Source organism: Sapajus apella, unplaced genomic scaffold (genome assembly GCF_009761245.1).
Source record: "Sapajus apella isolate SASKATOON/1434 unplaced genomic scaffold, GSC_monkey_1.0 scaffold78, whole genome shotgun sequence".
In the NCBI taxonomy this organism is placed as follows: Eukaryota; Metazoa; Chordata; class Mammalia; order Primates; family Cebidae; genus Sapajus; species Sapajus apella.
Genome location: NW_022437018.1, coordinates 9,960,526 through 9,985,547, shown reverse-complemented (window position 1 = coordinate 9,985,547; position 25,022 = coordinate 9,960,526). Strand labels below are relative to the sequence as shown.

Sequence of the window (25,022 nt, the reverse complement as noted above, 5' to 3'; positions counted from 1 at the left end):
GTACAGTGGTGCGATCTCAGCTCACTGCAACCTCTGCCTCCTGGGTTCAAGCGATTCTCCCACCTCAGCCTCCAGAGTAGCTGGGATTAAAGGTGTGCACCACCAGGCCTGGCTAATTTGAAACAGGTGTTTTTGACCCAGTGTATGGTGGCTTTCTTTCCATCCTGACTCTGGCATCGCATTACATGGCAGACAGTAGACTCCCTTACTTTAACTTGAGCATCCCTTTCTACTGACTCCAAGTTTTCAGACAAAACTTAACTCTTTGAATTGCCAACCATAGAACCCCCAACCCCACCTATGACTGGTAAGCCCCTGCTTTGAGATGTCCTGCTTTTTTGGGCCAAACCAATATTTGTCTTCTTGTATTGATTCATGATTTTACCTGCAATTCTTGTCTTCCTGAAACGCATGAAACCAAACTGCAACCTGACTGCCTTGGATGCACTTTCTCAGGACCTCTGGAGACCATGTTTCCCTGGGCCACAGTCACTCATATTGACTCAGAATAAACCTCTTTAAATATTTTGGCAGAATTTGCTTTTTCTGTTATCATACGTAACAGCACCTAAAACAGTCCCTGGAAAAGAGACAGTCCTGCAATGGAGGCAATTCCCGGGAGGTTTGTTTGGGGTTGCCTTATCACTGTAACTCCCTTCTCTGAGAACTTCTCCCACCCACAGTTTCTTCCAAACATAAATCCTCCAACAGTTGAGTGTATTGGGGGCGGGAAGAGGAGATCACCTGACCAGCCTGGACCAATTAGAATTGGGACTTGAGCTGCTGCGACTGATTTAGTTAACAGTGGTACTTGACACACATCATGAAGTGAACTGGGGACAAGGCCATGATGGGCCACTTATGAACAGATGGGTCTTCAAAGAGAAAAGAATGGATAAATAAAGAGGAAACAAGGAGATGCTCAGATAGACAGAGGGGGAACCAGTCATGCAAGGTCCAGCAGAGACTGGACTGACCTGTGACTTTAAGTGACAGGTGAGGAGGTCCAGCTTCCACCTCTCTAGATCTCCTGCAAGGCTTGGTTGTGTGTTTGGTTTCCCATTCCTGCCTCTATCCCTGCAATAACCTCTTCCCCTCTTTTTACTTTAAGGGGATTCCTGTTTCCTGTAACTGGCAGAATGTTGAGGGGACTGACACATTTCTAGATGTGACTTGCTTAGAGGCCTGTTAGATTCACAGCATTGAATCTTATGCCCAGAATTTTGCTTTAGATAGTGGTGAGAATACAAAACGAAACACGAATGGCTTCCAATGAACATCTCATGGTAATGACAACACACAGTGGGTGCACTGGTGCTGTAGATTTTGATGTTGATATTTATTTTTTTTAAGACACTAAGTTTCAGGGTAATTTGTTGATGTTGATATTTAAAGGTTTTTGTAAATAGAAACAATTTTTTATCATTTTGATGTGTGGATGAAACAGGAAATAATAGCAATAGCATATCATGCCCTGTATTCGCTTTGTTATGGATGGACATTTTAAACATTGCAACATGGCTTTCTACAGAGTTAGGGCAACAACCACAGTAGGCTCCTGAGTTGAGTCAGAAAATCTTGACCACTTCATCCTGTTATATTTATCAAGTGATCCTTCTGCCTCTGTCTCCTGAGTAGCTAGGACTACAGGTTTAAACCACCATGCCTGCTAATTTTTTTACCTTTAAATATTTCTTTTAGAGACAGGGATCTCACTACTTTTCCCAGGCTTGCCTTGAATTCCTGGGCTCAAGTGATCCTCTTGCCTCAGCCTCCCAAAGTGCTAGGATTACAGGTATGAGCAACTATGCCTGGCTGAGTTCCATTATTCTTAAGGAGATCAGACTCAAGAAAAGATCACAGAATCTCCTGGTTATTCATCCTACTTTTTACTCACAGTTTAGGTTTGGCCAGAACTGGAGGGGGCTCTCTGACCGGGGAAGAAGGCTCTGGGACTTTTGCTGCCTGTCCGTTGAACCTCTCCTGGAAACAATCGGGCCTGGTCTGTCTGGTGGTCGCCATGCCAGCCTCGGAGGATGTTTCACTCCCTTTGTCGTCTTCAGGCAGGTTGAAGTGCACACGAAGCCCAATCCTGGAGCTGGACCGGGGCTCATTGTGGTTCACCAGAACCCCCTCGAGTTTGGGTTTGGGGGGTTGTTCCACAGATGGAGGCTCTGAGTGGGGTGGGGAGGGCTGTGGCTCAATAGCAGCAAGGTTGGTGGTAGAGTTGGCTGAGTGAAGAGACCCGTTGTTGCTGAGGTCTTCATTTCCTGAAAGGATAATCACAGGACCTGAGCTGTCGGCCACTGTAAGCCTGAATTGGGGCATGTGCACAAATGGGAAAGTGTTTACACCAGATGAATGTATGAATGGGAAAATGCCTATCAAAAACAGATCATCGGGGCAGTAAAGAACGGTAAGGATACAGAAAACAAATTAAATTCAAAATGAAAAACTAAGTTTAAAATCTAAGTACGCTTTTGGAAAGAAATTTAGAAATTTATTGAGGAGATGTTCTCTTAGGAAATATAATGATGACAGCAGGGTGACTGAGGTGGTGGCTGTAATGCAATAAGAGATTAAAAACTGGACACTGTTCAAGAACATTTTCCTCAATAATTCAAACCTTTCTAGGAGAGGCAAGCTAGCTTTGTATGAAAAGCAGTAAGGAACGGTAACACAAAGTCTGCATATTCACACTCAAAGTCATAGGCTAAGCTGTTCTGGCATTAAAGGGTCCTTACCTCTCACGTGCAGCTGTGCAATGCTTGACACTGTGCCGTATTTGTTGCTTGCAGTACATGTGAAGCACCCAGAGTCTTCTGCAAACACCTCAGCAATGACCAAGGTGCAAATCTCCTCTATATGCCAGTGAAAGAGTATGGTTACTGACTTAGTTATGAGAGTAGAATTATAGAATTTACTGATATCAGATGATGATTCTACAAAGTCAATAAAAGAAGCTGGCTATATTAATTCTTTAAAAACGATTGATTGAAATAGTGATTTGATTGAATTGACTGATTAGTAGGCAAAAAGAAGGCTGGGTGCGGTGGCTCACGCCTGTAATCCCAGCACTTTGGGAGGCCGAGGTGGGTGGATCACAAGGTCAAGAGATCGAGACCATCCTGGTCAACATGGTGAAACCCCGTCTCTACTAAAAATACACAAATTAGCTGGGCATGGCGGTGCAAGCCTGTAGTCCCAGCTACTTGGGAGGCTGAGGCAGGAGAATTGCCTGAACCCAGGAGGCGGAGGTTGCGGTGAGCTGTGATCACGCCACTGCACTCCAGCCTGGGTAACAAGAGCGAAACTCCCTCTCAAAAAAAAAAAAGTAGGCAAAATGAGTCAAATAGTTTAGAAACAACAATTCCATGCAGACAAGCCAAATACTGACAAGGGGATTTTATAAAAATGGCTACATATTATGGATTTTCAGATAATCTTCCATTTTTATGTGAATAGTATAGATGGCACAAATAGAAATGAATAACAACAAACTTTTTAAAAATCACAAAAACAAATTAGGAGTCAAAGGGAATGGAAGGTTCTGTGAAATAAAAGGACTAATAAGACATTTTCTAAACCTAGGTCTCTCACTATTTCCCTGGGGAACTTCTGCAGTGAGATTGTTTTGTTTTGTTTTGTTTTTTGAGACAAAGTTTTGCTCATGTTGCCTGGGCTGGAGTGCAGTGGCACGATCTTGGCTCACTGCAACCACTGCCTCCCGGGTTCAAGCCTCAGTCTCCTGAGTAGCTGGGACTACAGACATGTGCCACCATGCCTAGCCGAGTTTTGTATTTTTAGTAGAAACGGGGTTTCACTATGTTGGTCAGGCTGATCTCGAACTCCTGACCTCGTGATCTGCCCGCCTCAACCTCCCAAAATGTAGTAATTACAGGCGTGAGCCACTGAACCCAGGCTACAGTGAGATTATTTTAAACAAAGACCACAATTTAAAATTGTACAGCAAATAAATATTTTGCTTTACTGGTAGTAATGAGCTGATAGAGTAACTTGAAATTCTGAATGAAAGAAGGAGTGAAATGCATTTCTACTTTTGTATTACTATGGTAATTCTTTTTTTTTTTTCTTCTTCTTGAGGTGGAGTTTCGCTCTTGTTACCCAGGCTGGAGTGCAATGGCGCGATCTCGGCTCACCGCAACCTCCACCTCCTGGGTTCAGGCAATTCTCCTGCCTCAACCTCCTGAGTAGCTGGGATTACAGGCACACGCCACCATGCCCAGCTAATGTTTTTTGTATTTTTAGTAGAGATGGAGTTTGACCAGGATGGTCTTGATCTCTTGACCTCGTGATCCACCCGCCTCGGCCTCCCAAAGTGCTGGGATTACAGGCTTGAGCCACCGTGCCCGGCCTACTATGGTAATTCTTATGGATTACTCTGATACACTGTGAACAATGATCCTCTGTGAATAACTGCAGAGGTGATTCCCAGGTAGAACCACATGATTACAGTCCAAAGTTATTAAAGTTAGATACTCCTTGACAGCTAATAAAGAGGAGGTAGAAGACAGTGGTATAAGTCTTAAGTTGAAGCAGAAATGGGAAATTTAAGGATGAAATTACAGACTGTATAGACGGTTAGACACAAAAAAGGCTTTATAAGAGAAGCACAGAAGTGCTTTATTATGCAGTTATCATTCCATAGACCTGACATGGAAAACAAAATATTAAAAAAAAGTTGCATTAGGAGAAACTTGATAGGCATCTCAGTGCTTCATGATAGTTGAATTGAATTAATTAGACTATTTTTAGGAAAACTGGCCAGGGGGCCACGGCAGGCAGTATTGAGTATTGCTATTTGAACGTGTCCCCCAAAGTTTATGTGCTGGAAAGAATTCCCAGTGCTTTAGTGTTGGGATGTGGAGGCTAAAGGGAGGTGTTTAGGTCATGAGGCCTCTGCCCTAATAAATGCATAAATGTTGTTATTGTGGGAGTGGGTTTGTCATGAAAGTACGTGTGGCCCCCTCTCGCCCTCCCTTCCCTCATGCACTTGCTGTCTTGCTCTTCTGCCGTCTGCCATGGGATGACACAGCATGAAGGCCCTCACCAGATGCAGACCCCTTGATCTTGGGTTTTCCAGCCTCCAGAACTGTAAGAAATAAGTCCTTGTTCCTTATTAAAAATTACCCAGTTTCGGTTATTCTGTTATAGCAGCACATAATGGGCTAAGGCAAGTGCCTACTCAATAACTCTCCATCCTCCTACCTCCTTGTTGATAGAACTCTGGCTTTATCTACTCTACTTGGAGTGCTCGTATGCTTCAAAGAAAGCTGGCCCCTCTCAGCCTCAGGTGGTAAATCATGAGGTCTAAGCCAGTCAAGCTAACTGTTCTTGTTAAGTGGTGGTTGAGTCACACAATTCCAGTCAATGTGATATTGAAACCAACCCCAAAGAGTTGACAAGAATTGCATGCTAAGTTCTTGACAGAAATATAGTTAAGTATTAATCAGGCTGCACTTTGACCCATTTCCTCGTCACTAAAAGTCACATAGCACTAGATCCTTGCATCCCCTTGTTCCTATAGATAGGATTTCTGATATTAGGATTATAAGACTGTTTAATAATTGATTTGCATCCCCATTGTTCCTATAGATGAAAATCCTAATGATTTCTAACATTAGAATCATAAGGCTTCTATTTTTTTGAGACAGGATCTTGCTCTGTTGCCCAGGCTGGAGTGTAGAGGCATAATCTTGGCTCACTGCAACCTCCACCTCCCAAGCTTGAATGATCCTCCCACCACAGCCTCCCGAGGATCTGGGTCTACAGACATGTGCCACCATGCCTGGCTAATTTTTAAGTGTTTGTAGAGATGGGGGTCTCACTATATTGCTCAGCCTGGTCTTGAATTCCTGTACTTAAGCGATCCTCCCACCAAAGTGTTAGGATCACAGGTGTGAGCCACTGTACCCAGCCTCATAAGGCTTTTGTTTAAGGATTTCTTAAAAACCTTTTTTTCAGACCATGAATTCCAGCAACTAGTTTGAAGATCCCCACAGAGGAACGAGATCAGCATGAGAACACAGCTTCTTAATCTCCCTGTCTCATGACTTCACCCTGCACTTTTCAACCAACCAGTGATCTCTGCTCTGTAACCCACTCCAAAACCCTTAAGAATCCTAGCCTGGCTAATTTTTGTAAATTTGGTAGAGACGGAGTTTCACTATGTTGGTCAGGCTGGTCTCAAACACTCAACCTCAGGTGATCCACCTGCCTCAGCCTCCTAAAGTGCTGGGATTAAAGGTGTGAGCCCTCATGCCTGGCCTGAAGAGATAATTATAATAATGAGATCACAAACCAACTTTCTGACACAGGGTTTCAAATACAATCTGATTTTTTCGGGTGGTCACAGAGAAGGCATTCAGATGTTTATGCCCTGTTTTATGAGTCACTTGTATTTTCTAACTTCACGTACAGTCATTTGTATCTCATCTTAGTATTCTCTCAACCAAATCTAATAACATCACAGATATTTTATTGAATTTCTGCAAACTTCAAAATCTGATGATGCATAAGTTTTGAGATACCTAGGCTATGGAACTGAAATTGATCTAGCATTATAGAAATTGCTTTGTCCAGTTTTGAGAGGAAAAATATTCCTAAGAAACATTTCTCAATAACCCAAGAACCAGCGGCATTCATATGAGGTATTAATTATATATTGCACATGCTCCCCTTCTCTCCTCCTACAATAATAGCTATAGTTCATTTGGATGTTTTTGTTTTGCTTTTTGAGACGGAGTCTTACTCTGTTGCCCAGAGCAAGGCTGGATTGCAGTGGCACGATCTCAGCTCACTGCAATCTCCACTTCCCATGCTCAATCGATTCTCCTGCCTCAGCCTCCTGAGTAGCTGGGATTGCATACATGCACCACCATGCCTGGCTAATTTTTGCATTTTTAGTAGAGACAGGGTTTTGTTTTGCCATGTTGGTCAGGCTGGTCTCGAACTTCTGACTTCAAGTGATCTGCTGCCTCAGACCCCAAAGTGCTGAAATTACAGACATGAGCCACTGAGCCTGGCCCATTTGGATATTTTTTCCTAAAACTTATTTTTCACTGTTTATTAATCTCAGTGTAACTTCATTATGTATTCTTATGTATACAAAATCACTCATCATATACTAATAAATTAAAGTTGAAATTCTCTTTACCTGGCTCTGCCATGGATCGAGGTTCTGAAAGAAAAAAAAATTAAAAGATTCTGAACATTTATTTTACTGAGAAGCTACATGTTCATCAGAAGCTTCCTACAGAATTTCAGTCTCTTGCACACTCAGGAGTGATACAAGGTTATGTGACAATATTAAGTAAGATGACCTCAACAGGGACAGGATGGGTATTACAGAAAAGCAGCGAAAGATTAACGATTTTTTTTTTTTTTTGAGACTGAGTTTTGCTCTTGTTGCCCGGGCTGGAGTGCAATGGTGCGACCCTGGTTCACTGCAACCTCTGTCTCCAGGGTTCAAGTGATTCTCTTGCCTCAGCCTCCCAAGTAGCTGGAATTATAGGCATACACCACCATGCCCAGCTAATTTTTGTATTTTTAGTAGAGATGGGGTTTCATCATGTCAGCCAGTCTGGTCTTGAACTCCTGACCTCAGGTGATCCACCCACTGTGGCCTCCCAAACTGCTGGGATTACAGGCGTGAGCCACTGTGCCCGGTCCAAGAGCAACAATTAAATGACGTTGCTTCCTCTTGAAATAAATCTGGGTTTCACTTGGGGTACATAAAACTTAGGTGAGGAAAACTTTCTGAGTTAGCTGTATTTCAGAAATGACTTGCTTTTATTGACATTCTTTCAGTCTTACCTGAAAAAAGTTTATGAAGATTGAGAAATTATTCTTGGCTTTGGGCTCTGATATCCTAATAAAATGTTCACTATACCTCCTGCTCAGAGGTTTCTAAGATCAAGAGCCTCAGGATAGATCATAGTTTTTTCAAGAGTAGGTTCTTTTTTTTTTTGAGATGAAGTCTCACTCTGTTGCCCAGGCTGGAGTGCAGTGGCAAGATCTTGGCTCACTGTAACCTCTACCTCCCATATTCAAGTGATTCTCCTGTCTCACGCTCCTGAGTAGCTGGGACTACAGACACCTGTCACCATTCCCGGCTAATTTTTGTATTTTTTGTATTTTTAGTAGAGTTGGGGTTTTATCATGTTGGCCAGGCTGGTCTTGAACTTCTGGCCTCAAGTGATCCACCCTCCTCAGCCTCCCAAAGTGTTGGGATTACAGGCGTGAGCCACCATGCCCAGAGAAGAGTAGGTTCTTTTCTTAAAATTCTTTGGGTTTCACGAAAGTGCCCACAGTGGTAATGAACAGAGGTGTTTGATTGATATTGAACTGCCAACACTCAAAAAGTAGTTGTTGAGCTTACTTTTAATCTTCTACACTGTAGACCTATTGAGGTGGTTTTGTTTATTTGTTTGTTTTTGTTTTTGAGGCAGGGTCTCACTCTGTTGCTCAAGCTGGAATGGAGTGGCGCAATATCAGCTCACTGCAACTCTGCCTCCCGGGTTCAAGTGATTCTCCTTCCTCAACCTCCAGAATAGCTGGGACTACAAGTGCATGCCACCAAACCTGACTAAGATTTTGTATTTTTTTGTGGGGGTGGTGGGGTAGAGACAGTGTTTCACCATATTGTCCAGGCTGGTCTCAAACGCCTGACCTCAAGTGATCTGCCTGCCTTGGCCTCCCAAACTCCTGGGATTACAGGCATGAGCCACTGTGCCCAGCATCTCTCAGTTTAAACGGCATTCAGAATATATTTTTGTTGCTACTATGGCCGATAAAACCTGACAGTAGCTCTGATTCATATGTCACACTGATCTAAGGACTACTATTTTGTGATAGGCAGAGAAAGATTAAGAAAAAAGCAAATAGCTCATCACAAAAAAATGATGTGTGTGAAGTAATACATATGTTCACTAGCTTAATTTAGGCATTCCACAATGTATATATATTTCAAAACACCATGTTGCACATGGTAAATAATAAAATTTTTATTAGTCAATGTAAAAAACAAAAAATGAATAAACAAAAGTTATACATGTTCATCATAGAAAAACTGAAAAAATACAGAAATGCATAAGGAAGTCAAACAATTGACCCTAGATTCACTGCCCAAAGAAAGGCTGCCAACATTTTAGCAAATTTCCTTCCCAAGTTTTTCTATAATAGATTGTTCTACATAGTTAATAAAACATATTTTTAAAAAGCAAGTATGTTGTAATGTAATTTATGGCTGAAATGGGTCAAGGAGAAAGCACTGGATGACAAAGTAAAAGCATTGTGCAATAAGAAAAGAAGAATTAACCATGTGAATATCTAAATAATTCTTATAATAAAAAGGAACAAGAACCCAAAGTGAAATAAAGAAATACAAAGACGTAAGTAAATACGAAAAAGAAAAGTTTCATCCCAGGTTTAATTAGTGAAGTGCAGATTAAAACAAGTGTTCCCATTTTGGGCCTATAAAGTTAGTGAAGATTTTTAATAAAATGGTTAACACTCATTGTTGGTGAAGGTGTGAGACGAAAGGCATTCCCACGTATTGTTGGTTGCAGTAGGATGTAGCTAGGGCGACTTGTGTCCTGGTTCAGCTGGGACAGGCCTAGTTTATGCTTGGGATCCCTGTATAACTATTAATAGCATCCTCTTTCATACCCCCAAAGGGTCTCAGTTTGGCCGATTAATTGTGTGATCATCCTAAATTTAGCTCAACCCTTAGGGGTGACATTTTGGCAACATATTTTAAAAGCCTAAAAAAAGGTAAACTTATAACAGCAATTCTCATACTAGAAATTTATTCCAAGGCAATAACTGTAGATAGTCACAAAAATTTTCTCTATTAACATGCATTGAAGCATAGTTTATAATAGTAAAAAAAAATCTGTCAACAATCTAAATGTTCAACAGGAGACTAACTAAATATGAAACTGATATTATTGATTTATTTTTAAAAGTGAGGCTGGTCATGGTGGCTCACGCCTATAATCCCAGCACTCTAAGAGGCCAAAGCGGGCAATTCACTTGAGGTCAGGAGTTGGAGACCAACCTGGCCAACCTGGTGAAACCCCATCTTTACTAAAAATACAAAAATTAGCTAGGTGTGGTGGCACATGCCTGTAATCTCAGCTACTGGGGAGGCTGAGGCAGGAGAATCAGAGAATCGCTTGAACCTGGGAGATGGAGGTTGCAGTGAGCTGAGATCGCACCACTGCACTCCAGCCTGGGTGACAGAGTGAGATTCTGTCTCAAAAAAATTAAAAAAGTAGCACTGCGCGGTGGCTCACACTTGTAATCCCGGCACTTTGGGAAGCTGAGGCAGGCGGATCCCCAGTTCAGGAGTTCGAGACCAGTGTGACCAACATAGTGAAACCCCATCTCTACTAAAAATACAAAAATTAGCCAGGCATGGTGGTGTGTGCCTGTAATCCCAGCTACTCAGGAGGCTGAGGCCGGAGAATGACTTGAACCTGGGAGGCGGAAGTTGCAGTGAGCCGAGATTGCGCCATTGCACTCCAGCCTCGGTGACAGAGTCAGACACCATCTCAAAAAATAAAACAAAAAAGTAAGGAGGCACTGTATTTATTGACATGGAAAGATGTTCATTTAATGTTGCGTAAACAATTAATTTACAAAAAAGCATACAATGCTTTTCTTTAAAAACTATGCATGGAAAAATTCTTGGAAAACATACACTGAAATATTAACAGGAGTATGATTACAGATGTTTTTCATTTTATTCTTTTTGACTATATTTTTATTAGCCATTAAAAGTTATAAAAACAAGTGTGTGTGGTAAGTTCACAAAAACAAAACATCAGAAAATAAAGCATTAACTTACTTTTCTGTAAAATCCTAAAATCTGGAGAATCTTCTATTAAAGTCCCTTCTCTATACCACTCAACCTTAGGAGATGGGGCTCCTTTTACTCTGCATTCAAACACAACCAGCTGACCCTCAGAAGCTGACAAATTTTGTAGCATCTATAATAAGAAGAAGAATATAGTTAGAACCAAAAAGTACACATTTTTGTAATCTGGTCCCAGTGTCGAATGTTAGAAAAAGATGTCCTCTCCACATTTGGAGATGTGCATCTTTACATCTACATCTCTAGCAGCTTCAGTTCTGTAGCTATGCATTCAAAAGTCGTTTTGAGAGCTTGTTTGGAGGTCCTAGCAGGGGAGCGCAGCTACTCCTATACGCTTGCCCGAAGACCGGTCCTCCTCTATTGAGGATACCGTCCTCTTCCACTGGGCGCACAGCTTTGGGAGGGACTACTTGTGAGGGAGGGAGAGGACACCCGCTTACCCGGCCCGATCAGCCGAATCAATTCTGGTAATCAGTGGGGTGACAGATGTCGCGGCCAGATCGCCCTCACATCCGGAAAGTAGTTTTGAAGACAGAATCATCTGAGCCCATGTAAAGCTTTTTCCTCACTGTTGTTTTCCTTTCTCTCTCTACCAATGCTGAGGGAATTTATTAAATATTAGGCAAAACATTTTGAGTAATGCAGCTACTTTTTAGTACAGCATCTTTGGAGTGGGATTTTTGATTGTTGTTTTGATTTGTATTTTGTTGCGGGGGGGCTTGTTTTTGTTTTTTTTTTTTTTTTTTTTTTTTTGAGACAAGCTCTCACTCTCTTTCCCAGGCTGGTGTGCAGTGTTGTGATCATGGCTCACTGTAGCTTCAACCTCCCAGCCTCAAGCAAGCTTCTCACCTCAGCCTCCTGAATAGCTGAGACTAAAGGCGCAAGCCACCACACCCGGCTAATTTTTGTATATATATATATATATTTTTGTAGAGATGGGGTTTTGCCATGTTGCCCAGTCTGGTGTCGATCTCCTGGGCTCAAGCAATCCACCTCCCTTGGGCTCCCAAAGTGCTGGGATTACAGGCTTGAGCCACCACGCCTGGGATCAGTACCTCTGTTCTTAAATGCCCAAGTGGTGTTTGATTTCCAGAAATAATAATAGTCTTTAAATCTGCAGTGAGTATCTACGAGATGTATTCAACATAGGAGTAATGTATTAGTCCACAAAAGAATATGCCTGCTCATAACGTGGAAGGGTTCTATGGCCCAAGGAATGAGTTCTGTCTTCCTAGCTTTGCCTTGTTTACATTTTGCAGTCCTGGAAATTGATTTTTGTTTGGCTGTTTTGTTTTCCTTAGGTGGTCTTTACAGGATAGCCTCACTAATCTTTTGAGAAATAAAAACAATGACAATCTTTATAAAATCCTAGTCACACATAGAGTCATATGTCATTGTAAAATATGTTGTAAATTTGCAAAGGAATCATTAAATGCTTTTCCACACTCACACAATAAAAGGTTTACGAAGACCACTTCGAATTGTAAGATATCAGTGTATTCTATACTAGACTCTACAACAGAATAAAATGCACTTTTTTTTCACAACTGGTTTCTTATTCACCATGATTTGTGAGCTGAAAACCACACATTCTTTTCTGTAGTCGGCACTTCATGTGATTATGAAATGCTTCTTTCGCACACGTATTGGTGTATTTTTGTTTTTCATTTAGTCCAAAGACTGTAAACATAAAAATGTTATAATTAAACTTCCTCCACAAGCTCTGTCAGCAACAGATGCTGCAAGGCTTTCTATTATTACAATTTTAGGACGTGCATTTAGGAAATACTGGCTCTTGCTTCAGAGAAGGGGAAAGCCAATCGTTTTTTTTTTTTCTTTTGTCATTCACTGTTACAAATATTTCATTATTTTTTACAGTTCTTGTCTGAACAACTTATGATATTCTGTGCTTGGTCCTGTCACACTTACAGCATCTGTCTAAGGAGAGAATATAGGGGTGGGGAAAACCACATGGCGTTAGCTAAGAGACTTTCACAAGTGTGTTACACATTGATATTGTGACAGCCAGGGGACGCTGTAGTTCAATGCTAGTGTTTTGTTCTTTCTGAGGCCCCAAATTTGTTTGCTGAAGTAATGCAGGATGGAATTAGCAACGAGTGGTTTCTGAATTAATAAAGAGCTATATCACTGAAACTCTAGTTATTCCTTGTCTTCCCAAAACAACACCTACTGACAAGAACAGAAAGCAGGAAGCATCAGTGAATTCTGGGTGCTCCGGGAAAACTTGCGTGTCCTCTACCCTGACCTCTGAGCAAATTGTATGCACAAATGGCAGTTTTGGGGCCCGCTGAAAATTTTAATGGCACTTAGACACCTTCCTGGAGCTTATACATAATGAAGTTTTCATTCCTTTTTGAGGCAAATTAGAAAGCCAAACGATATACCAAAAATGGTGGTGGGGCAAAAGGGGCTGAGTAAATAAAACAGCACATTCACAGAAGAATGAGAAAATGTCTTGCTCACAATTTAGACCATCAGTTGGTTGTTATTCACTTGACATTGAACGCCAAGCCTTGTGTTCTATTCAAGAGCCCAGCCTAGTTATGTGAGATACTACAGTGTACGGAATGGGCCTCCTAATGTCTGTGATGGAAGCGCATTCCAGGGTGACACATCATCAATACTGAGTAAAGGAGATGCCAAGCATCATCTCACAAACCACTTAGAAAAACCGTTAAGAGTCATAGATCTAAGGATGATAGTGGTTGTCATTGCTGAAAGCTGCTTTTCTATAAAGTTTCATGAGAAAGACCTGGCTCATATTGCCACAGATCAGGGTCCAAACTGATTACACTATTAGAACATAGTGTAGCTGATGTCACGTTCTTCACGGCAGTAGGTCTTAGGCTGTTTGTTACTAATGGCATGGGGTATACAGACTTGATCATATTCATTTCAGCTTCACTGACAACAAATGAGACAGACCAGTGTGCAACTAGCAAATACTAAGTTAGTCTTTTCTAGGAATTATGACTCTAGACAAAAGTCACTATAACCAAAGATCTACAACCTCCTCAGGTACGCAGTATTCAAAGTACAAATCTATTTTATGTGTCATCACTAACCTGGTCATCTGGAAGGACATTCTTTGTAGGGTGACTTGACAACATAGAGACTTGGGAAGCAAGACATGCTTCCATGGCCATTTGACATTTTTTTTTTCTCTATTCCTCCTAAATACACTCTGAAGTCACAAAATAATAAAAATAACAATTTCTTCTTAATTGAAATGGAAAGTTTTTTTGTTTCGATTTGTTTTGAGATGGAGTCTTGCTTTGTCACCCAGGCTGGAGTGCAGTGGTGTGATCTTGGGTCACTGCAACCTCCATCTCCTGGATTCAAGTGATTCTCCTGCCTCTGCCTCTTAAGTAGCTGGGACCATAAGCATGTGCCACTACACCCAGCTAATTTTTGTATTTTTAGTTACAGAGGGGATTTCACCATCTTGGCCAGGTTGATCTTGAACTCTTGGCCTCAAGTGCTCTTCCTGCCTCAGCCTCCCAAAGTGCTGGGATTACAGGCGTAAGCTACCACGCCTGGACTGAAATGGAAGTTATTTGCCACAGAATAAACTGTGCCTGCTTTGTGCCAAGCACCATGCCCGCTGCCATAAATGTGAATTGGAAGGCTATAGTTCCTGCTAGGTCGATCTATAACCACAAACATAATGCTGGGACATTTTTTAGAAAGAGCATCTGCCTTATTGGTTAAAAGACGTCAGCTACAAGGTTCAATTTGCCATTTTATTTGTTTTTAACCAGCTGATAATTTTGCACCTTGGGAGATGCTGCAAGTGCAGCACAGTGCTTTAGGCTGGAGTTGGATCAAAGTGGTTTTTACAGATAAAGCACTGTTTGATTGAAAGCTCTTTTGCCCCTTGATTGTCACAGGTGTCCCATGCAGTCATTAAGTCAGAAAAGTTTCCGGAATTGATTGACTGGGGAGAGGGCCCCATGAACTCCAGAAATCTGGATCCGGCTATGGGCCCAGTTATTTCAGGGTTTCCTGCCTTTGCTGTTATATAATGAAGCACTCTTCTTCAAATTCTCACTTCCCCTGCCCCCTTGCACTCTTCAAATTACTGCTGAAGCAGCTGGGGCCAGGGCTGCTGCAGCCTTGAAGGCCTGCCAGAGCAGCTGCTGTTGGGGTGGGAGCAGGGATGGGAGTAAGATTCTAATTTGATCATCGACCTCCCTTCACACTCAAGAAGTGTGAGTGCCATTTTCCCCACATAAACAGAGCGAAAGTATTTTTGATACTGCGTAGAGGATGGAGGACCATCTATCTCTATCTGCAGTTAAGGAGCATTTAAAAACATACGTATCACCTATGAGTAGAGTGGTGAACTGGTTTTGGAATCCCATAGTCCCCTCTCAAATTCTACCAGTTTTCCTGGGCAACTCTCCTTTTCATTTTAACCTTTTTTAAAAGAAGATAAGTACTTCGCTGTCACCAAGCGGGAGGAGGGAGTTGAATCAAACTCTGCTCTCTAAGTGTTGCTTTAAAAAATAACTGGCTTCTTGCCATGATTGGCAAAGAAATGCTTTGCTGGGCAGTATAGAAAGTGAGTCATAGGGACTGGAATGCCAGAAGTCCCTAAACAAGTAAATAGAGCAGGAGTAAGCCAAACAAACATATGCAAATAATCTGTTATCATGGCTCATGGCCACATGATACCATCCATCACTGGTGGCTCTGACTCAGAAATTCGCTAATGACACTGGCAGTGACTATGACCTCAATCCTGCCCTGACTGACGGAAACTAACGCAAGCACACCACTGCTGATAAGTCCTTCTGGAATCTGAGCCACTGCCTATCCTAGTGCCCGATGCCTGAACAATCCTTATGCCATTTATGGAGGCAAAAGTGCATATCCTGACAAGGCTGACAAAGCCTCGTCAGCGTTTGGGTCTGTGTACTAAGGACCATTTTCCCACTATGAAGCTACTGCTGCTTTTAGAGATTTTATCTAACAAACAAAATACAATAATGATTAATTCATTTTACTATTTTTATTTATCAAAAGTATATGTATCTGCCAATCAGAACATCTAATTATTAATAGAAGGAGCTAATCAGAGTCACCACACAAAGGCAGCTCAATCTGAGGCTCTAATTAGCTCACGAAAATTAAATGTAGCTGAGCGTGGTGGGTCAGGCCTGTAATCACAACACTTTGGGAGGCTGAGGCAGGCGGATCACCTGAGGTCAGGAGCTCGAGACCAGCCTGACCAATATGGAGAAACCCCATCTCTATTAAAAATACAAAAATTGGCCAAGTGTGATAGCACATGCTTGCAATCCCAGCTACTTGGGAGGCTGAGGCAGGAGAATCGCTTGAACCTGAGAGGCAGAGGTTGCAGTGAGCCAGGATTGCGCCACTGCATTTTCTAGCCTGGTCAACAAGAGCAAAACGCTGTCAAAAAAAAAAAAAAAAAAAAAAAAATGTTTGCCTAACTAATATGGATATTGGTAAACATAGCTTGTTTGCTCTAGACTCCACTCTGGATTTTGGAAAACCGTGTTGAACTATCTGATACAGCAGAACTCCCATGAAATGGATGCTTCTGTAGAAGTTGTGGATTTAGCTCTTCCTCTAGGGATCAGTACTCACTGGAAAAAAAAGCCCATTTGCTCAAACTAGGATTTCTCAGCTTCAACACTGTTGATATTTTGAGCTACACTATTTTTGTTGTGGAGGGCTGCCATCCTATGCATTGTAGGGTATTTAACACCATCCCTGGATGCCAGGCACATAACCCCCTAGTTGTGACAACAAGAGTCTCCAGACATTGCCAATGTCTCTGGAGGGCAAAATTAACCATGATTGAAAACCACTGCTCTAAAACAAGGCATATTTCAGAGAGGATAAAATTTATCTGGGCCTAAGTTTGGTGTTCAAACAAACAGTAAACTGTAAATCCAGCCATAGATTCGGTCTATTTGGTCTTCATAATACCATAAAATCCAATGTGACTCAATTTTTTCACCTTCACACTTACTGGCTTGGGCAACATGTGTACACAGTCTTAGTCCAAGCATTGGGAGAACTTGTTTGTGGTCCTGATTCTGCCACTAACTAGATCTGCGATATTGGCTACATGGCTTCATCTCTCTGGCCCTCCCTTGGTTTTTCATCTGAAAATGAATGTGCTTTACTAAATTTTCTAGTTCTAAGTACAAAGACTATGAGATTTAGAATTTGATGCCATCCCAATAGTTGATACTATGGAATAGAAAAAGAAAGCTTTTTTTTTTTTTTTTTTTTTTTTTTTTGTTGGAGGTTTGGTTTTTTACTTTTGTTGCCCAGGCTGGAATGCAATGGCATGATCTGGGCTCACTGCAACTTCCGTCTCCCGGGTTCAAGCAATTCTCCTGCCTCAGCCTCCGGAGTAGCTGGGATTAGAGGCATGCACCACCACCCCCAGCTAATTTTGTATTTTTAGTAGAGAGGAGGGTTTCTCCATGTTGGTCAGGCTGGTCTTGAACTCCTGACCTCAAGTGATCCACCCACCCTTGCCTCCCAAAGTGCTGGGATTACAGGTGTGAGCCTGCATGCCTGGCCTAAGAAAGCTCTTTATCCTAGAGGGAGGAGGCTTTCTGTTAAACCTTCTCAGGGCATTTAACTCCATCTTCTTGAGCACCTAAGCCAGGTAACTGCAACTGAATTTTTCTGAAAATTCAGAGAAATCTTTGCAGTAATATGTGGCTAGAAAGTTATCACTTGCCACATAAGGCAGATTGTATGTTTAACAGTTGTAGGATGGCCACAGAGATCAGGGTGGTAAGAGGAAAAGACATTTCTCTCATTACTAAAACTGTTATTGGAAATCTAGGACTTGTGATACTGTAGTAAGTATCAAAACAACCCCAAATCCTATAGTGTACATATATAAGACCAAATCCTGAGATAAAAATGAATAAATCTTGGATCCTGTAACTTTGGATGCTGTGGTATCTGTAAAGCCATGACAGGAAGAAGTAATATTTTTATTACCTTTGTAAACACAGGAGCTGCAATGATAGGTTTTCCATCCAATCCTTGCAAGTAATTGGTAGGGCTCTGGCACTGGTAGAAGGAACCAAGAGTAGATTCATTGTTACTAAGATTATTAGATGGATAGTGAGATATAACAAACTAGAGAATTTGGTATATGAAATTCATCCCAAACCAAAAACTGATGTTTTCTAAGTTTATGAATCACAGACTTCAAATTTTAGACTGAATTGACTCTATTTCTCTCTAGGTCATGGTGGCCATAAAATATATGCTGCCTATCCCTACGCCACCCTTTCACATATAGATCTGTGTCATTAACCCTAAACCCCCGAAGAGGCTCCATAGAACCCTGGGGCTACACAGATCACAGTTTGAAAACCAGTGGATTAGAACTAAAACTTGACCCCTCTGTACTACTAAATGGGTTGGATAATTTTTAAAAGGAGGTTGTAGATAAATATATTTAAATATATTGATCATCAATAAAGAAATATGTTAGGCTGGGTATGGTGGCTCACAGCTGTAATTCTAGCACTTTGGGAGGCTGAGGTGGGAGGATTGCTTAAGGCCAGGAGTTCAAGACCAGCCTGGGCAACACAGTGAGACCTCATCTCTACAAACACTTTTTTCAAAAATAAAAAAATATATATATGGAAAAGAAATAAACCAATAACATGTTATAAGTATATTTAGATAGTATGACTTCATATGTTTTAAAGTCTATGCATACATATATGTATTCTTTTTTTTTGAGACAGAGTTTCGCTCTTGTTGCCCAGGCTGGAGTGCCATGGTGCATCTCACTCACCACAACCTGCCTCCCAGGTTCCAGTGATTCTCCTGCCTCAGCCTCCCAAGTAGTTGGGATTACAGGCATGCGCCACCATGCCCAGCTAATTTAGTATTTTTATTAGAGACAGGGTTTCTCCATGTTGGTTAGGCTGGTCTCGAACTTCAGACTTCAGGTGATCTGCCTGCTTTGGCCTCCCAAAGTGCTGGGATTACAAGCGTGAGCCACTGCATTCGGCCACATATATGTATTCCTTTTTAAAATTTTTTTAATTTTTATTTTTAAGATGGGGTTTCACCGTGATGGCCAGGGTGGTCTTAAACTCCTGACCTCAGGTGATCTGCCCACCTCGGCCTCCCAAAGTGCTAGGATTACAGGCATGAGCCACTGCGCCCGTCCATATGTATTCTTATATATGCATAGAAAATGCCTGGAACTACCCACTAGAAACTACTAACATGAAGTACCTCTGAGGAGTGAAGGCACTGGAGTAGAACCTTGACTAAACTTTTTACGTAACACATTTTACGGGGGGGAGGGTGGGAGGAGAGGGTCTTACTCTGTTGCCCAGGCTGGAGTGCAGTTATGCTATCACAAGTCACTGTGGCCTCAACCTCTCAGGCTCAAGTAATCCTCCCATCTCAGCCTCCCGAGTAGCTGGGGCCATAGGTGCATGCCACCATGCGTGGTTAATTTTTTTTTTCTTTTTTGTAGAGATGGGGTCTCGTTATGTTGCCCAGACTGGTCTCAAACTCCCAGACTAAAGCAATCCTCCCACCTTGGCCTCCCAAAGTGCTGAGATCACAGGCGTGATCCACCACGCCTGACATATTTCTGTACTTTTAAAGTGTTTTTACAATAAGCATGTATCATTATTATTAACTTGAAGGATGAGAGCCTTTGCTTTTCCTAATAAATAACTACACTCTTGCTTCATCTTAGAAAGTGGAATTCTCTGCAGCTCCATGAGACTAATCAGGTTTTACGATACAGAGAGTTTGTTCTAGGCCAGTCTGAGAGCTGGCAGCTCAATGAATATGTAATTAGCATCCTTTATAAAGCTGGAAAGCCAGGGACTAATTTGTAAAGCATTTCTTTTCCTCAGAAATTTGCTTATGAAGGCGAAGAATATGTTCCCAAAGCAATAGGAACCACTGCTCTCAAACCTCAGAAATATAAGATGATTATCTCGATGATGGAGTTGCACCTGAGAAGAACACGATCATGCCATGCAAAACGGTCATGGTCACCGTGCCTGTCACAGCCCATGGCACTTGTGTTTCACTTAGTACCTGCTGGATGGTTGCCAGCCCAGGTTGGGCCGCCAAATGCTGGGCTTGGGGTACTGCTGGAGGAATGGCTGCAGAGGTAGTGGGAGGAGATGACGCCTCATTTGGCTTCTGGCTTCTGAGAAATTATTAAAATATAGATTATAAAACAGACCCGTCACTCTTTGTGAAAAATTATTTCAGCAAAACTAATAGTGCCATCACTGCTTACAGGTGGGTGTAATAAAAATCTTGGTTTGATGATATTTTACAAACGTTTACCGAAGGCATTTTTGCTACACACTTTGTTAGGTCATGCAAACATGAAAATGATAAGACACCATTCCTGTCCTTGGGTAGTTGTTCTCAGTGTAACCAGGGAGTCAAACATATTAACAATTAATTGAGATCCAACACAAATGCAGTGACAGAAGCATGTGCAGAAGGTAAATTTTTTGAGGTTTGTTTTATTGTTACCCTCAGTATTTTCCCTCCCCCTCCCATTTCAAGTAACAGGACAGGCTTTGTAAATCTTTACCTCTGATCCAATACCAGGGTCTCATATATATACATACATACATGTATATATATACACATATATATATTTGATTGTTTAAGTTTGATCTACAAACTTAAATAAGCAAGAAATATCCCATTTATTTATTTGAGCTAAATCTACTTGTAGTTATTGGGATTTAGCCTCTGTTGTGTATCAGAGAGACCTGAATTAACTATGATTTAAATGAAACAGATATTTATTTCTCATTTACATAAAAATCTGGATTTGGTGGGCAAGATGGTTCCATATTCCACTAGGTTCCTGTCTGCTTCCTGCTTTCTGCTTTATCTCACACTAAGGTGTTGCCCTCATCTTCTTAGGCTAAAATAGAAAGGCCTGTCAGCCTTTTAGGGTCATCTCTCTTAAAATGCACATAGCACTATCCCTCATGTCCCATAACTAGAAAGTTCTCATGTGGCTACACCTTGCTGCAGTGAAGGTTGTATAGTAGCCTTTATTTGCAGTAACCATGTAAATAAATCAGGGATTCTATTATTGCAGAAGAAGAAAACAGATGCTTTGGACACACACAATGCTTCCGATTGGCTTGACATCAGCACATCATTCTGCTTGAGACTGGGTGCTGCCTGGCTGGGGAAAACATCCAGTCTGGTATTCAGTGTCATTTTCCCCGTCCACAGTTTTACAATGAGCCGTAGAGAGAGAGCAGTTTTGGAGCAACTCCAAAATATGTACATAAACTTAACCTCTCAGAATTTGGCATGGCAGAAAGCAGAAATAGTATGAAGTCAACAAGCTCTTCAAGTTTACACAAATTAAATTAAAGGGAGTATTTGAAGGGCAAGAGAGCCAGCAAGTATTCTTGAGAATGCTGCAGAGGGGCATTCACACTGCAGAGGGGCAATGCTGCAGATTATTTTAGTTTTGGTGTGGAAGAGATGGAGGTCTGTGGATCTTGCCAGAGAATCTGATGCCAGGGAGAACCTATGTCCAGAGGGGAAGCCCATCCCTCTCGGTAAAGGTCTCCCCGTCTTGCTAAAGATATCAGTAATTACACATGTCAGAAAGCAACAGCCTCTGGACTTGGAGGGAACTGGGGATCTGGGGCATGGGCCTCTTACCTGTAACCCATGGATAGATGACTGCTGACAGAGGGCTTTCCTCTGGCCTAGATATTATGTCTCTTTGCCTCAGCTTCCTCATCTCTAGAATGGGGAAATAATAATTCCTAGGCCGGTGCAGTGGCTCACACCTATAATCCCAGAACTCTGGGAGGTCACTTGTGGATCACTTGAGTCCAAGAGTTCGAAACTAGCCTGGCCAATATGGCGAAACCCCATCTCTACTAAAAATACAAAAAACTTAGCCAGGCGTGGTGGTGCACACCTGTGATTCCAGCTACTTGGGAGGCTGAGGTGGGAGAATCCTTTGAACCCAGGCAGCGGAGGTTACAGTGAGTTGAGATCACACCATGGCACTGTAGCCTGGGGCAACAGAGTAAGAATCTGTCTCAAAATAAATAATAATAAAATTCTTATCTCATAGGGTTTTGTGAGGATTAAATGAGATAATTCATGTAATATGTTTAGAATGGTGCTTGCTTCAAAACTACTCTCTCTCTCTCTCTTTCTCTGGCTCATTTTAAGACTGTGGAGGGGGAAAGGGACACTCAACACTAGACTGGATGTTTTCCCCAGCCGGGCAACATCTGGTCTCAGGCAGAATGATGTGCTGATGCAAAGCCAATCCGTGTGTCTAAAGCATCTGTCTTCTTCTTCTACAATAATAGAATCCCTGATTTCTTTACATGGTTACTCCAAATAAAGACTACATATCCCAACCTTCACTGCAGCGAAGCGTGGCCACATGAGTACTTCCTGGTTATGGGACATGAGGGATAGTGCTATGTGCATTTTAAGAGAGATGACCTTAAAAGGCTGACAGGCCTTTCTATTTTAGCCTAAGAAGATGAGGGCAACACCTTAGCGTGAGATAAAGCAGAAAGCAGGAAGCAGACAGGAACCTAGTGGAATGTGGAGCCATCTTACCTGCCAAATCCAGATTTTTACGTAAATGAGAAATAAATATCTGTTTCATTTAAGTCACAGTTAATTTGAGTCTCTATGATACACAGCAGAGACTAAATCCAAACAACTACAGGTGGATTTGGAGCAAATAAATAAATGGGGTATTTCTTGCTTATTTAAGTTTGTAGACCAAAATTCATACCCATTAGGTTTGTAACACATTACAGGAGCCTCAAGGAAGGAGTGATGAGTGTGCAATAGGGGAGAAGTTTATTACAGAGCTCAAAGAGAAAGAACATTTAGACTGGGTTTTGTAGATTAAATAAGAGTTTGCTAGACAGAGAAGGAGATAGGGCAATCCTAGCAAAGTGAATAGCTTAGACGAAGGAGTGAGGAGGAAGTGTACATGATTTGGGTGAGATGTCAGCAATGTAGACAGCCTGAGGTGGGGAAGGGAGGAGGGAACAGGAAAACCTAGCTGATGCTCTGCTGACTAAGGCTTTGTGTGTATGCCATGTTAAGATCGTTTTAAAACGTTGCTGTTTGTTTCGTGTTTGATTTTTGTTTTCTCATAGATAATTATCTTTTTCTGAGTCAGGAAAACAATAGGATCAGAATCTTGATCTCTTTTAGAGAATAATTGGTTGTAGTTTGGACACCGTAAAGGAGAGAAAAAGGTGGAAGCAGACAGGAAGCCCTCTGAGGAGGTGATTGGTATAAAAGGCAGGAAAGAAGGAGGAGTTGACTCAAGGCCACGAGAATGATAAAGGAAGAGGGTAAAGGAGGAGTCATTTACTCTGGCTATGAATGTTCATATCTGCACAAAAGCTAGAAGCAAATTATCATTTCAAGGTAGGCATACCCAAAGGATTTCTGCCCTTAAGGAGCTGATTCTCTGTAGGGAGTAAATTAGAAAGATTCAAATTAATCTGCTAGGCCAGACTTAAGCAAAAGTAGGGTCTTCTTCAAATCCACTTAATTTGTTTATTTATTTATTTTTGCGGTCAAACCCTGGAGCTACCCTCCTTAAGTTCTAGCAACCATTAATAGCTTTCTCTGAGCTATTAATTAATCTGAGGATGCTAAAGCTGTAAGATAGAAAAACAGAATTACCGATGCATCTCTTCCTTGTTAGGGTCCCCTTCTGAGTCAGAAGAAGAAACCCCTGGAAAAAAATAAAAACAAGACACAAGATTGTTAAGAGTATGATTTCTTAAATTGGTTCCTAAATAAGACATAAGATTTTTCAGATAATAATTTGTTTACTTGATTCCTAAATATCTGAATACCTACAGAATCTTAGAAATGAACTCAGTGATTCCCTACACTAACAGTAACTTGACAAATGAGGAAACAGACCCTAAGAAGTTGAAGGAATTGCTCAAGGTCACATGTCTAGTTAGCTCTAGTGTTCAAATGAACTGACCCAACTTCTAAGTGTTCGTGTATGTAAAACACCTGCTGATGCCTTTGGCCTAACAGAGCAGTATTTGTAGGCATGCTCTGGTGTCCATAGTCCTCTTGCTCTTGGCCTACACAGATTGAATACAAGAAGGGATTACATTGGATTCCAAACATTGTAGGTGTAGGTGGATGCTCTTCCGTCCAGTCCTAATATTAACAAGTCATATTTCATCTTGGGAGAGGGGGTGTTTAAAGTCTTGTTGCCACAAGGAAAAAAAGAACCCAGCAATCCAATCTCAGCACTGTTAGCAGAGCTTTGATCCTGGATTTACTTCTCAAAATAGTGCATTCCAGGAAGATATAGCACAGCTAAATCTGGAGGTATTTATTAGGCTCCAAAAATTTGAGGATGGAAACACATACACATACAACACATTCCTATTCATGTATTTGTTCAATAGATGTTTATCACATACTCACTATGTACTTGGTACTAGGTAAGTACAAGTAAATATTGGAGATATAAAGAAGTCCTGGCCACAGTCTAGTTGATAAATGGGCATCTCTACCATGATAATACATTTAAATGCTAAAACCAAGGCATACATAAAGTACTATTGGTGAAAAAAGTGCTAAAGAATGATTTGCAGACAAAATCCAGCGGATAAGAGAAAATAGGAACACAAACTTAGGTAGATACAAAAGAGCATAAGTTGATTGTTTTTCCCATCAAATTAATCATATAAACTTCACGCCAATGTAAATGTCTTTCCAGTGTTCCCAAATGGTATACATGCATCTACCTCTGACTCCTGCAGTATATTCTCAACCAGCAGCCAGAGTGACTGTTAAGTCAGATCATCCAGGCGCAGTGGCTCACACCTATAATCCCAGCATTTTGGGAGACCAAGGCAGGTGGATCACTTGAGGTCAGGAGTTCAAGACCAGCCTGGCCAACATGGTGAAACCCCATCTCTACTAAAGATACAAAAATTAGCTGGGCATGGTGGTGCATGCCTGTAATCCCAACTACGTGGGAGGCGCAGGCGTAAGAATCATCTGAACCCAGGAGGCAGAGATCGCAATGAGC

The 25,022-nt window shown here is 41.6% G+C and overlaps 1 protein-coding gene across 11 annotated transcripts in view; it reads right to left on the bottom strand.

Annotated features, from left to right (window-relative positions):
• The window catches only part of MYPN (myopalladin), a 129,165-nt gene that overhangs the window by 42,121 nt on the left and 62,022 nt on the right, over nucleotides 1–25,022 (bottom strand). For all 11 annotated transcript variants that reach the window (XM_032252613.1, XM_032252609.1, XM_032252606.1 and 8 more), the window contains 7 exons: nucleotides 23,642–23,693; nucleotides 20,006–20,120; nucleotides 17,921–17,992; nucleotides 10,874–11,015; nucleotides 7,178–7,201; nucleotides 2,745–2,861; nucleotides 1,898–2,270 (listed from right to left, as the gene is read on the bottom strand). In XM_032252613.1, the coding sequence (XP_032108504.1) occupies nucleotides 1,898–2,270; nucleotides 2,745–2,861; nucleotides 7,178–7,201; nucleotides 10,874–11,015; nucleotides 17,921–17,992; nucleotides 20,006–20,120; nucleotides 23,642–23,693 (895 nt within the window). The remainder of the gene's footprint in view (nucleotides 1–1,897; nucleotides 2,271–2,744; nucleotides 2,862–7,177; nucleotides 7,202–10,873; nucleotides 11,016–17,920; nucleotides 17,993–20,005; nucleotides 20,121–23,641; nucleotides 23,694–25,022) is intronic.